Here is a 12,274-nt window from a genome sequence, read left to right as displayed (position 1 = left end):
ATGGGAGGACAGAGCAATGGCCGTCACAGTCTTGTTTTGGTCTCATAAGTCGAATGTTCTCAAGAGGCGTCCTGCAGAAAAAAATGCAATGTACATTTCTTTGTTTGCCCACAGGGAAGTGTTTGCATGTTTTGGCCTGTGGGTGTGGGCCGTAAAGAGTAGTAAGTTAAGTTCAGAACTGAATAATGTGTTAACTGTCTCTAACTCTAATAACTACAATAAGTTAAATAACCTTATGGAACAAAACCCAAATCCTCATCAAGTCATAAGATAAGCACCTAAACTACCAAATAGATATAAATTAAACACGTTTTTGAGCGGGGAAAATAAGTTGAAAAGCCATTCATCGCCTTAGACAAATTCTATGTCAACAAATGGTGCAGATCTTTCAAAAACTTTCAAACATTTATGTTATGTTCCACAATGTATTTCTCAAGTTGCTGCATAACCTGGATGGATGCGTAGTTCATATAAAACAAATATCAGATCCAGACTAAAGTTATTTTTTGGAAGAATCTGTGTCACTTTCTTTCAAATGGCCTTATTTTGGAACAAACGTCATGGCATTATTCCACACTACATTTTTATGCTAGTCGTTTTCTTGATAATAACCAGTCATAAATGGACTTTTGAAAATGTCAGATCTGGTTAGACAGGTAATGCATCCACACCAAGCTGCAACAATGATTCCTGGTCATGGCAACCAGATACGGCATTCCTCCCCAGAACAATGCACGGATGCATTCTCCTCCCCATTGAAGCACAGGTAATAAGGGCGCATTGTGTTTTCAGGTCACCATGGAGCGTGCTCATAGGACACCTGTTTAACTTCCACTGGACCGCTGATGCACACACAGGGCTCACCGTTACACATTGGCCAAAAGACTGTATGTTTGTATGTCATAGGACTATTTGCATCTCATCATCATCATCATTGTCAGTGTTAATCAATAATCAATCAAATTACCAATAGAGCTCAACAGTCACGTGACTTTCCGTTTCCAGCCCTGGAAGAGCGTTCCCCATTCATTTTCCCCATAGACATTAGACATAGCAAAAACAAAACAAAAAAATCGAAATCGCGCTTGTTATTTTTTGTTTTTGCTCCAACTGAAATGTTTTATGGTCACTCACGATTCAGTAGGTCACGGGTTGGCTTGGTTCCAGCCTTAAAACTCGTTATATAAGGATTTTTCGAAATGTCTATGGAGAAAATGAATGAGGAATTCTCTTCCGGGGCTGGAAAAGTCACGTGACCGTTGAGTGACTATTCCTTCTATAGATCACGGGATGTCTGCTCTGCCATTGGCTCTGACCATTTCACTCGGAGCGATGGGAAATCCCTTTCCGCTCCCTGGAGATGGCAAGGGAGACTGTATTCAATCAAATACACTAACTTACTAACAAGTAGGCTACAGTCCAAATGATATTCAACCAAATACACAATGTTAGCAACCATTACATGTGAGTGGATTTGGCAAACATAGTTCAATCACATAGTGTATACAAACAAGCAAAAATAATCTATGTAAATGATATGGTCCCCTGTGCTTCTTTCAGTGTGGTAATGTTGATCCTCAGGCCTTGAGGGAGCTTATGTCACATCGTGCAGCGGAGGGCGTGGAGGTTTCCGGCTTCGCTCAGAGACAGACGTGTGCTGTTTACACTTCACACCTGAGAGCCACTGAAACATGTCCCGTCAATGACAAAGGAAATATATTATCCACTTAACATAATGTGAGTGCAAGACACATTATGTGGTGGAAGAAAGGAAGACATGTAATGAAACAGAAAAAAACATTATCATGGTTCCAGCCTGCTATTTTGAAATTATTATTATTATCGCCTATGATGTCTCTATAGCCCAGTGATTCCCAAACTGTGGTCCAGGGACCACTGGTGGTCCGCAAGGCTCCACCTGGTGGTAGGCTACTTGCTAAGAGCCTTGCCGACTACCATCAGCCTATCGGCAAATGCGGTTGATCTGTTGTGTCGCATCAATTTTGCGCATGATAAATGTTGTGTTGTGTTATTTAATATTTACGGTCTGATTCGCAACAGTAGCTCACTACTAATTAGCCTTTCTGATGCTATTGCATGGTTGAATGTTTTTTTCTTGCAGTAGGAAGTGCCAGTGGTACTTGGGAAATGTGGTTTGGTACGCTCGATGGTGGCACTTGGTCTGAAAAGTTTTGAAACCTCTGCTATAGCCTTTTTCAATTTTTATTTATCTCTTTGTATTTTGTAATAACACAAAAACACAACACAAACCACCGATACACCCACAAAAATAAACAAATAAACCTAGGTATTTTTCAACTCTTATTTGACCAGGAACCATGAAAGTTGACTTACTTTTTTACAGCAACAACCAAGGGAAATAGTTGCAGGAGACACACACACACAAACAGCCGATTTGGCAACTTCACATGAGCAGTTAGTGTTCAACACCTTGCTCAAAGGCACTTTGACAGAAATCGAGTGCTTCTCATTTGGTTCTCCGCCCAGGTTTTCCAAATCAGTCGAGAGGTTGGAGCTGAAAAAATTCCACGATCCAACCGTCGGTTACCCTATCCCAACTCATTGCACCTCGCTTTATCATCAATCAACTCGCAGTATTTTTGCCATTTGGCACACTTGCCAGCTACTGTACTGCCTGACTTCAATCTTTTTTCTTGGCAATTATTTACAACACGGGACAGATCAAAAGAGTTTGCTGGAAGACACAGGCTCTGTTATTAGAATCAATAGCAATAGTTTGTTCTCAGCGGGATCAAGAGTCCTGGTGCTATTACGGACATGCACTTTAAGATTTGATGAACCCGTTTTTGATGGTAGCTGCTGACATCCTATATATTTTGTTTGAACAGACGGATACCCATGTGATAAAAGAGACCGAGTGAGTGAGGAGGCCGCCATGGGTGTTTGTTTAAGGCACAATGGAGGACTTTGGTCTCATCATTTATTTCGATTGCCACCATGACCATGGCCCCTTTGTTTTAGCGCTCCATGGATTTGACAAGCTCATAAAAAACACTCATCTGCTGAGGCTGAGCTAGCCTTTCAAAGGGGTCTCCAAATCTCAAGCTTTTGATACCAAATCACAGCATACATTTTCTATTGTGTTCTCCAAGGTCTTGGTGTATTAATGTGGTATTTTGGAGGGATGGAATTTTGACCATTTTGATCAATTCTCGAGTCGTCAAAAATGGTTAAATCTCTGTAAAGAAATTGTCTTGTTTTATTAGGGGTATCTAAAAAAAAACTAAAGTCCTCTTGAGGATTTTGGCCTGTACTAATTGTGTCCACCAAAATTCAATCAAAATCAAAATTCCATCCCTGTGCTCACATTATGCCTATGGGAACATAGGCAGTACTTGCCATGATAAACTATTATTAGTGAGGTACAGGTTATTAATAACTGTGTTAAAGGTCAGGAGGTGTGTGTGTGCGCAGATATATATATAGATATAGATATCATTAAATTAATTATCCTCTGGTATTTTATTTGAGGGTATGCACTATGCATCAGATACACACAACTTTTTCCAGGCATCTATACTGTACACGGTCACTGACTACACAAAACACAAACACTTGGTGGCTTTAAAAATAAGTTGTTGTAACAGTCAACACTATATCAAATTACATATCAAAGGTCAGCGGATTAATTATGCACAAAAATCCAAACACTTCGGTTACAAATTTTAGCACAGCTTTAGGCCCCTCCAGATGATGACATTTTGTCAAAAGTTAGATTCCTGGGTCATGCCAGTAAGCGGAGCAAACAGATCAGTTATAGTCGAGTATAGTTCCGTTCAGTTATAGTATTTTTTTTATTGTCCATTTTACACATGACATATTGGAAAAAAAAGACAGCAGCTGGACAACACACACACACACACACACACACACACACACACACACACACACACACACACACACACACACACACACACACACACACACACACACACACACACACACACACACACACACACACACACACACAGCAACTCTTAGATCCTGAACAGAAGCAGCTGGTTATTCCTAGTGGAGAATGGACCAATTAAAATGACTGTACATGCAAAACAACAACACCACTTCAAACAGATGGGGCTTTACAAATCAATCTGTCTGCTCCATGTCTGAGGGCACGGTGCAGCGAGTCAAGTTGGACAGGTAGAGTGCAGTCGCCATGGGAACGACGCCGGCCGCCACCTTCAAAATGGTCAACAGCCTCTCTGCTGCCGTGGTCACGCCGTCTGGAGTCTAGAGAGGGAGAAGACGACACAAGGCGCATTTTAACGATCATAAAAACACACAAGAAAGTGATCTGGTGTCACATTGTCAATTAACAACAAGTAGACTCAAATTAGAAGTCAGAAGTTTGGGTAAAGCTTTATAATAACTGCATGCTATCAAGCATTTAGTTACCGTAATTCATCATTTATAAAACACTGTTCCTTCATTAATACACATAGTAGCCTAAGTAATTCATAAACAGTTATAAATGTTTTATTCATGATTAATACTAATACTTGTTATATAATATATTATATATATATATATATATATATTAATACTAATCTATAATGTGTTTAATGATTGTATTGTTATACTTTATAAATGATGGATTCACCATTTGTATTATATATCAATTACAAACCAGTTATTTAGGAGTTGTCAATGGTTCATAAGATAATTAGTGTAAGTTAATGATTGACAAACTATTTAGATGTACATTCAGGCATGCATTTATCAATATAATGATTTAGACATGCACTAATGATAAGTAAGTGTATTAACTCATTGAGTGCCAGCCACTTTTGGAGAACGGACGCTCCCAGTGCCAGAGTTTCAGAGCGTTTTCAGTGATTTCTCGAGGCCCACAGAATATTGTGTGATATTACTATGTAAACACCGAACACGCACAAAGAACGATGAGACTCTCTTCTATCATCTGCAAAAAAAAGTTTATTGATATCATTTTCCGTTCTTTAGTTATCAGCCGGAGAAGATAGGTTGATTTCAGCAAAAAAACACGTTTCAATTCCGTAAATTCCGGACTATAAGCCGCACCGGTGTATAAGCCGCACCTGCAAAGTTGACTATTTTTTTCTTATATAAGCCGCACCGGACTATAAGCCGCGGGTGTTTTAATGGTATTTTTTTTTATTTTTTTTATTGTGTTTTAATGTTTAATTACCATATGTAAGGGTTCATGCACAGAGGGGATTGTCGGGAAAGAGATGGCTGTTTGAGGAAGCTCCCATTTATTAACATTTCAACAAAACAACATAACACAACACCACCTGTGTTGTTTTTTACAGTGCACACAGTGTCATACAGTGTGGTGAAAAGAGGGCAAGAGAGGAAATTAAAACTTATTATAGTTCTATAGGATTTATAGTTAGAAAGAGTGCTAAAAAAGAGAGATTTTTTTTTTTTTTTTTGGAAAAAATCCATAGATAAGCCGCACCGTTATATAAGCCGCAGGGGCCAAAAAAGGCCAGAAAACGGGAAAAAAGGTGCGGCTTATAGTCCGGAATTTACGGTAGAAGCTGAGATATTCAGCCTTTTGTGAAATGAAGCATTTCCAGCACATCACTGACTCTGAAGGTAATATTTTCTGATGTAATGACACCTCAAAAATAATTTCCTTCAATAAAACAGTGAAAACAAAGGAATTTTGTTTGGCCAAATAATATTTTTTAGCTGCAACCAGCAGCGCTGGCCCCTGCGTGCGCAGACCCTACACCTTCTTGCTGGTCTTGATTTACTGCTGGTGGGCATCAGATATTCTAGCTTGTTTGCCTGTCTCTGTGCATCGAGCCTGCTGTCTGGGTCTGTGTTTACTGTCAATGGTTGTTTGCTGCCCTGCATGCCCCACCCCCCTCCTCCTCCTCCGTGGGAGTGTCTGGTGACTCTGCTGCGTTTGCTCTGCGTTTGCTCTGCACTGAAAAGTGCGCTCCACCCCGCTTTTTCACAGCATGTCGCCGGCTCCCAGCTGAGAATAATGTAACTTTTCAGAAAGACGCTGGTGTCGGCAACTAAATCATATGGAGGGGCTATCGCAGCGGAGACGGAGGGGCTCAATTGTGGCAGCAGATTGACTGCTGTTCACAGGCACAGCTAACGTTATGCTTCATGCATATCGATGCGATTTCCGTTTCCCCATGACTTCTTCTCTCTTTTTTCCTCGCCTTTCTCTAATCTGGAGAGCACTGTCGCCACCTAATGGGTCGGTAAAATAGGTTATACACATTCAACATGCCCCAAAATTTTACAGGAGATGGATCTGGCTTTGGATGGATCCACGTCCCACCGTCAAAAAACGCAATTGACGACTTTAGTCGTCATTGGCACTCAACGTTACTATCCGAATTGACGACTAAAGTCGTCATTGGCACTCAATGAGTTAATAGATGTTTTATAAATTGATATTGCAATTAAAGCAGTTACTAGTGGTTAGTTAAAGGAGAATTCCGGTTATTCCAGCTCAAATAAAATTAATCAAATTAAAATGCATCGTCCATATTCTCAAAATCAGTTAAATATCCACAGAGTTTACCATGCCCTGCCATGGCGGCTTGATCGACTGCTCTGAGCTGTCAACTCGCCCTGTTGTGAGACACATCTGGGGACTTGGTTTTACAGAGATGTGTCTCTCAACAGGGTGAGTTGAGAGCTCAGATTATTTGAGCTGGAATAACATCATATGGATTACAAACTGAGGAGCGGGGGGAACAGGAGCTTCTGTGACAAATAGCAGAGAGACCAAGGTAAATACAGTGCTGAATGCTCATTTCCTCACTGTCTCTATGATATAATAAGGATATGAGCCGGTGCGTGTCAGAAAATAAGCTTTTTACAGGTAGTAAATACACGCATTACACATGCCCCTATTTCCTGTGTTCTAGACCGTTTTGCAGTGCGTAATATCTATATACAGATTCCTTGTCAGAAAATTATGTTCTGGGTGAGTAGGATAACATAAACTAAGCTGAAAATAAGGTCCAGGTTCTAAAAAAAAAAAAAACTGAAATTCTCAATAGTGTGTGGCTGTGTGGCTGTGTTACCTGTACGCCGGTTCAGACGAGGCAGCAGGCTCCCGGGACAAACCGGGAATGGTTGGCCACTGGCCAGGGCAATGAACCGAGGGTTGGTGAATAACGTTAAAGCGGCCTAATAGCTGGGGTTGGTCAGGCTAGTGCAGAGTTGGGCCAAATTGCTCTCTCCCTCTCTGCCGTGCAGCATGCGCTCAAAGTGCGATTCATGTGACTTTTACTTTTAATTGTATTAAAATGAAAATGAAAATATAATTGTATTATTATTTTACGTCACTTTGGATCGACATTCATCACAATTCTGTGCTGCCAGGAGGTCACTTGGTGAATACAAACTTGACCAAATTAACCAAGAGTAACTGAAGTTACGTCCTCGTCTGCCATGAAGCGGATGCGCTGTGTGCGGTGCGCATGCGCTGTACAGATGACTGCACACAGCGCATGAGCGCCTCATGGCAAACCAGGAAGCAGCTTCGGGTTATACTCTGTTAGTTCGGTTACTCTTTTTTGTTCTCTGTGTGTGGATTTACTACGAAAATGACCGTTTCACGTAACTTTGGATTATTATTTCATCGCGTGGCGAGTACACGAGTCGCAACATAATGTACATAATGAGTGTTTCTGCCGCCGTTGGAAGTGTATTTTGTGTGACTTAACGGGGATAGGCAGCTGTACCGTTCACTACCATTTCAGTAGCAGTGAGGGCTGTACCGCTGTTTGTAGTGAACGCACAGTGACAATAAAGGCATCCACATTCGCCATTTACTGTCGGCAATATGGCAAATAAAAATCCCTCCCGGAGGGATACATGCATATGTCGACAAATTGACATTATGCTCGTTCTGAAATGTAAAGACGCTCCTCCATTGCCTGGATCCAGACCTTCCAATAGGCCCACTCCACTGAATTGAGTTTTGGCTGCTTCTTGAGCTGGCATTGTGATAGGCAACAGCGATTTCCTTGCTCGAAAGAACAATTAGCCAATCAGGGCAGAGGGGGACTAACAATTAGACAATCAGCCTGGCAATAAACAGCCCAACGGGCAGGACTAACACCGCGGCCACACTGATCCGTCGGAAAATGGACAGAATTATAAAACGGATAGATTTATGTCCGTTGCGTTGTTTTTGTACAGTATATTGGCATTAGCTAATAGCTGTCAGCTACGTTTACTAAGTGTTCGCCAGGCTCAAAACACCGTGATAATAACCTTTAACCGGTTCGAGTCACGGTCTTTGCATAAAGCCCACCAGCTTTGATATATGTTGGCTAATTGTTGATATTAGAACAATATTGTCGCTCTAAAATAACGTTTTTACGGAGATGCGGGCAACTGCCATGGCGGCGACACTTTCAGGCATTTCCGCTCTGGACGATGACAAATCCGTCCATCCAGAAAAAGTTCAGCCCCCTTGAACTTTCCTGGCGATCAAAACGTATGCAAATTTGCTGGAGACGTACGCGTCATCAATGCTCCACGGACAGACGGACAGCTGTATTTGAAAATTAATGAAAGTGAACAGTGAAATGAACGCAGACGGACAGACACCACGGATCAGTGTGGCCACAGACCTTAGCCGTTGTCAAGTACGTCGACGAGTACTAACATTGGCGGCTGCCCTAGACGAGATAGACACTGCTATCGAGGCTGTTTTAAATCGACTTAAAGTATGGCACTCCGCTTTGAAGGCATTTATTTGAAGGTGGTTACATTCAGGCATAATGTTGGCCTCTAGTGATTGGTTAGGGAAAATGGAATTCCCCTGTGGGATTCCCCTCATGAAAATGGCTTAAACAGGGAGCAAACTCACTAGACGATGGCAATGGAGTGTCACATTTTGACAATTCACTCTGACATCAGGCTAGCTCCTCCACGGTTCTTTCTGAAAAGAGTTGACACTGACCTGATCCTCTGCACACAGCAGGGGGCAGTGCAGTGAGGCGGCCAGCTTTCTGACAGCATCCAGGCGCTCTGCGAGGACGGAGGCATTACGAGCTGGAAGACACAGATGCAGAGGGCAGGACAGCCAGTCAGACAGGGACACAGAAAAAGCTGAGCTAAGGGGTAAAAATCTGAGCTAAGGGATGGTCAATTCCCGGCTGGTGAGCGGCAGAACACAGATACATTTTGGGAAGGGAAGTCTTTGCTCAATTTCTCCCCATTCATTACTTTCCTCTTTTGTCCTCCATTATGGGCTGTGGGAAGTTGAGGATTGAAAATAGTAAAAGCAAGCAAACCGCAAGCAACCCGCTCTCATACCATTAATGACCATGAAGCAGACTTTTCCAAGGAAATATCCAGGGTCCAAATATCTGAGGGAAGCTTCTGCAGACTTAAAACTACAGAGAGAATGGGGAAGGGGGAGGGGCAAAAAACAAAACAGCATGTGTTCATTATTAATTCCTTGAAGTATGTTTGGAGAGCTGCACTTCCAGCTGAATACTGTGATAACCAGAAATAAAGCAATCCATATTTATTTGTATCTATGGCCAGGTTTTCAATCAATAACTGTTAGTATAAGGTATAGGGATGCACCGATATGGAAATTTTGGCCAATGCCGATAACCGATATTAACATTGCTGTTATGGCCGATAACCAATATTTACCGATGTCGATATGATCTGTATAAAACCACATTTTTATGATCATCACATTTTGTACATACTGAAAAACACATGTTAACACTGAATTTGAAAAAGTTATGCATTTCTTTATTTGCAAAGCCTTTGGAAAAGCCCATAAATCATAGATTTACTGCATTATTTCATATCAATGTGAAGAATTTGGCTGATAATGATAACCGATATTAACATTGCAACATCTGACCGATACCGATATGACCGATATGTTAAAAAATGACCAACATCGGCCGATACCGATATGATTGCCGATATATCGTGCATCCCTAATAAGGTACAAACAAACACGACTTTCTGTTGTTGGTCCAAGTCAAATGTTTTATAGTAACATGTGATTTCATAGCTGAAGCTTGGTTTGTCCAAGTAAAACTCTTTGAATAAGGATTTAACCAAACATCAATTTAGGAATGAATGGGGAATTCACTTCCTGAGGTTCCATGCAGAACCCGGAAGAGGGCATGACTTAGCCACACTATAACAACTAGAACACATTTAAAATGCATGCAATATACATATATAGACGGTTTTCACTGAATTGTGTTGCTAGGGAACGTTTGAAACCTAGCTTATTTCCCATCAACTATTGTATTAGCATCACACTGCAACAGGAAGTTAGCTAGGGGCAATATAAAATGTTTATGTTGTCAAGTTTAAACCGCCATACATAGATTACATTTTTATTCAGGTGGTCAGAGAAAACATACAAAGTTTAATAGGTGGATTTTAAACTTACCTGCGGTCTGAGGTGAGGTGGATGATGAAGACCACCAGGTCGATATTTGGTCGACTCTCCTCATTCTTCATGGGCAGTGGGAGATGCTTGGCTAGTCTCCTGTTTGGTACAATGAACACACAAGATGTCATGTGACAAGGGGCAAGACGGGAGACCTGAGGGAAACTAACCCTCGTTTTCCAAAAATGTGTATCGCATCCTCCTTGTTAACGACTAGATTTGAAGAGAAAGATGCTGGGAGACAATAATTCATCTTTGATAGATTGACAAACCATGGTCTAATTATTATTGAATGAACTAGTAAAAAGGCCATTGTAACAACATGTTAAAAGCAGTCACTTAGTTTTAGTACAGGCTTGATTCACAGATCATGCTTGATAAACTAAAGGAAAATAACCAGTGACTGGCCGTGATGAGAGGTCTAATACCCCAAGTATAGCAATGCTAGATTCAAGTATAAGGTAGGCAGGCAGTGTTTCCAGTTGAGTTGTGTGCATCCACTTGCATGCACAGACACCTCTTTGAGTTAACTTCTGTACACAGAGTACTCACACACGCACATCCATGCCAGTCTCTGTCGCCTCCACCAACTTGTCTGATAAACTCTGCTGGAACTCCTCTTCATTCTCCACCAACTGGGAGACAAAAATGACAAATCACCACAGTGGATGATACTCAGTGCTATACACTGCAAAATACTATACTGAAATATGCGGGGATTATATATTTTAAAAAATGTACTTGAACTGGCCCAATATGGATTTGTACAACGTTAAGATAACATTTATTCAAAAGAGACAAACGTTAACGTTACATAAATAAATCTTCTATGCCACGTGTACAATCTTTATCCGAGTAGCGTTAAATTAAATCCGAAATGCATTGTCCATATTTTTTCCGCTGCTTTGTTTTTAGCACTCGGGCAACATAACGTTATTGCTTTCGACGCCACGTTAGCCAAACACAATCAAAACTGAACTTACCAGTATATTCGCTGTCAGAACAGACACTTTACGGAAGGGCTTCAGTATCGACATGTTAACATAAACATAGACAAATAGTCCACAGGAGCTAAATTTCAGAGATCTGTTAGCTCTTTCCTGGTTGTCATTTCAATTGTGCTGCTGCTCCTATACATCCATTGGCTGCTCCTGCGCGGTTCTTTTCCGAACGTGCGTCTGACGTCATGACGCTTATTTTCACATACCATACGCACAAACGTAGTTCTTTACTACCACCTACTGCTTGCAACATGTGTTGCAGCGCAATCCACTGATCGGTTACAATTTCTAAACAAACTATTCTAATCTGATGCAATACTTTCACATATTTATTTTTGCTTTCACCTCAACAGGGAGGACAGAACACAGAATCTGCTACAAAAAGTCTGCAGCTGGCATGGATTCAGATTCTTGCTCAATGATACTCCAGCAGGATGGATGATTGTGGACCCGAGTGGTTTGAACCCATGTCTGGTTGAAGGACTTTCTCCAAACACTGGACTACTCTGGTGCTCAAACAAATTATGTTTTAAATACTAGAAAATCAATTTCTCTCTCACACGCAAATCATAATCAAAAGATGGAAATAAAGTGACACTCCTGTAGTACAAGGAACCCCTTGCATTTGAGTGGAAGCAGAACATTTTATTCACTTTATAGTAGATGGCACAGCAAAGAACAGATCCCCCCCACCCCACACCAAATACATCCAAGTTGTATCACAGCAAAAAGGACAAGTATGTTCACTGGGTCTCAACTTAAGTACCAGTACTTAAAAATGCATGTCATCTACATGCATTTACATGTCTGGATTGGAATCGAGTGGAAA

The 12,274-nt window shown here is 41.2% G+C and overlaps 1 protein-coding gene across 1 annotated transcript; it reads right to left on the bottom strand.

Annotated features, from left to right (window-relative positions):
- Positions 1-3,890: 3,890 nt before the first annotated feature.
- pane1 (proliferation associated nuclear element) lies at positions 3,891-11,569 on the bottom strand. Its single transcript, XM_083635308.1, has 6 exons — positions 11,428-11,569; positions 10,997-11,079; positions 10,445-10,543; positions 9,331-9,410; positions 8,975-9,066; positions 3,891-4,272 (listed from the first exon to the last, which is right to left on the bottom strand). Exons 1-6 carry the CDS (start codon positions 11,479-11,481, stop codon positions 4,129-4,131), a joined length of 552 nt encoding a protein of 183 aa, XP_083491434.1. The 5' UTR covers positions 11,482-11,569; the 3' UTR covers positions 3,891-4,128.
- Positions 11,570-12,274: the final 705 nt, after the last annotated feature.

The sequence above is a fragment of the Poromitra crassiceps genome (genome assembly GCF_964638095.1).
Source record: "Poromitra crassiceps genome assembly, chromosome: 4".
In the NCBI taxonomy this organism is placed as follows: Eukaryota; Metazoa; Chordata; class Actinopteri; order Beryciformes; family Melamphaidae; genus Poromitra; species Poromitra crassiceps.
Note: the sequence above shows the minus strand (reverse complement) of the source record. Positions and strands in the feature narration are given on the sequence as shown.

Coding starts and splice junctions, on each gene's coding strand:
- pane1 (XM_083635308.1), bottom strand. CDS start 11,481: ATGTCGATACTGAAGCCCTTCCGTAAAGTGTCTGTTCTGACAGCGAAT. Junction 9,411..10,444: donor CACCTCACCTCAGACCGCAG/GTAAGTTTAAAA, acceptor TTCTCTCTGTAG/TTTTAAGTCTGCAGAAGCTT. Junction 4,273..8,974: donor TGCTGTGTGCAGAGGATCAG/GTCAGTGTCAAC, acceptor CTCCCTCTCTAG/ACTCCAGACGGCGTGACCAC.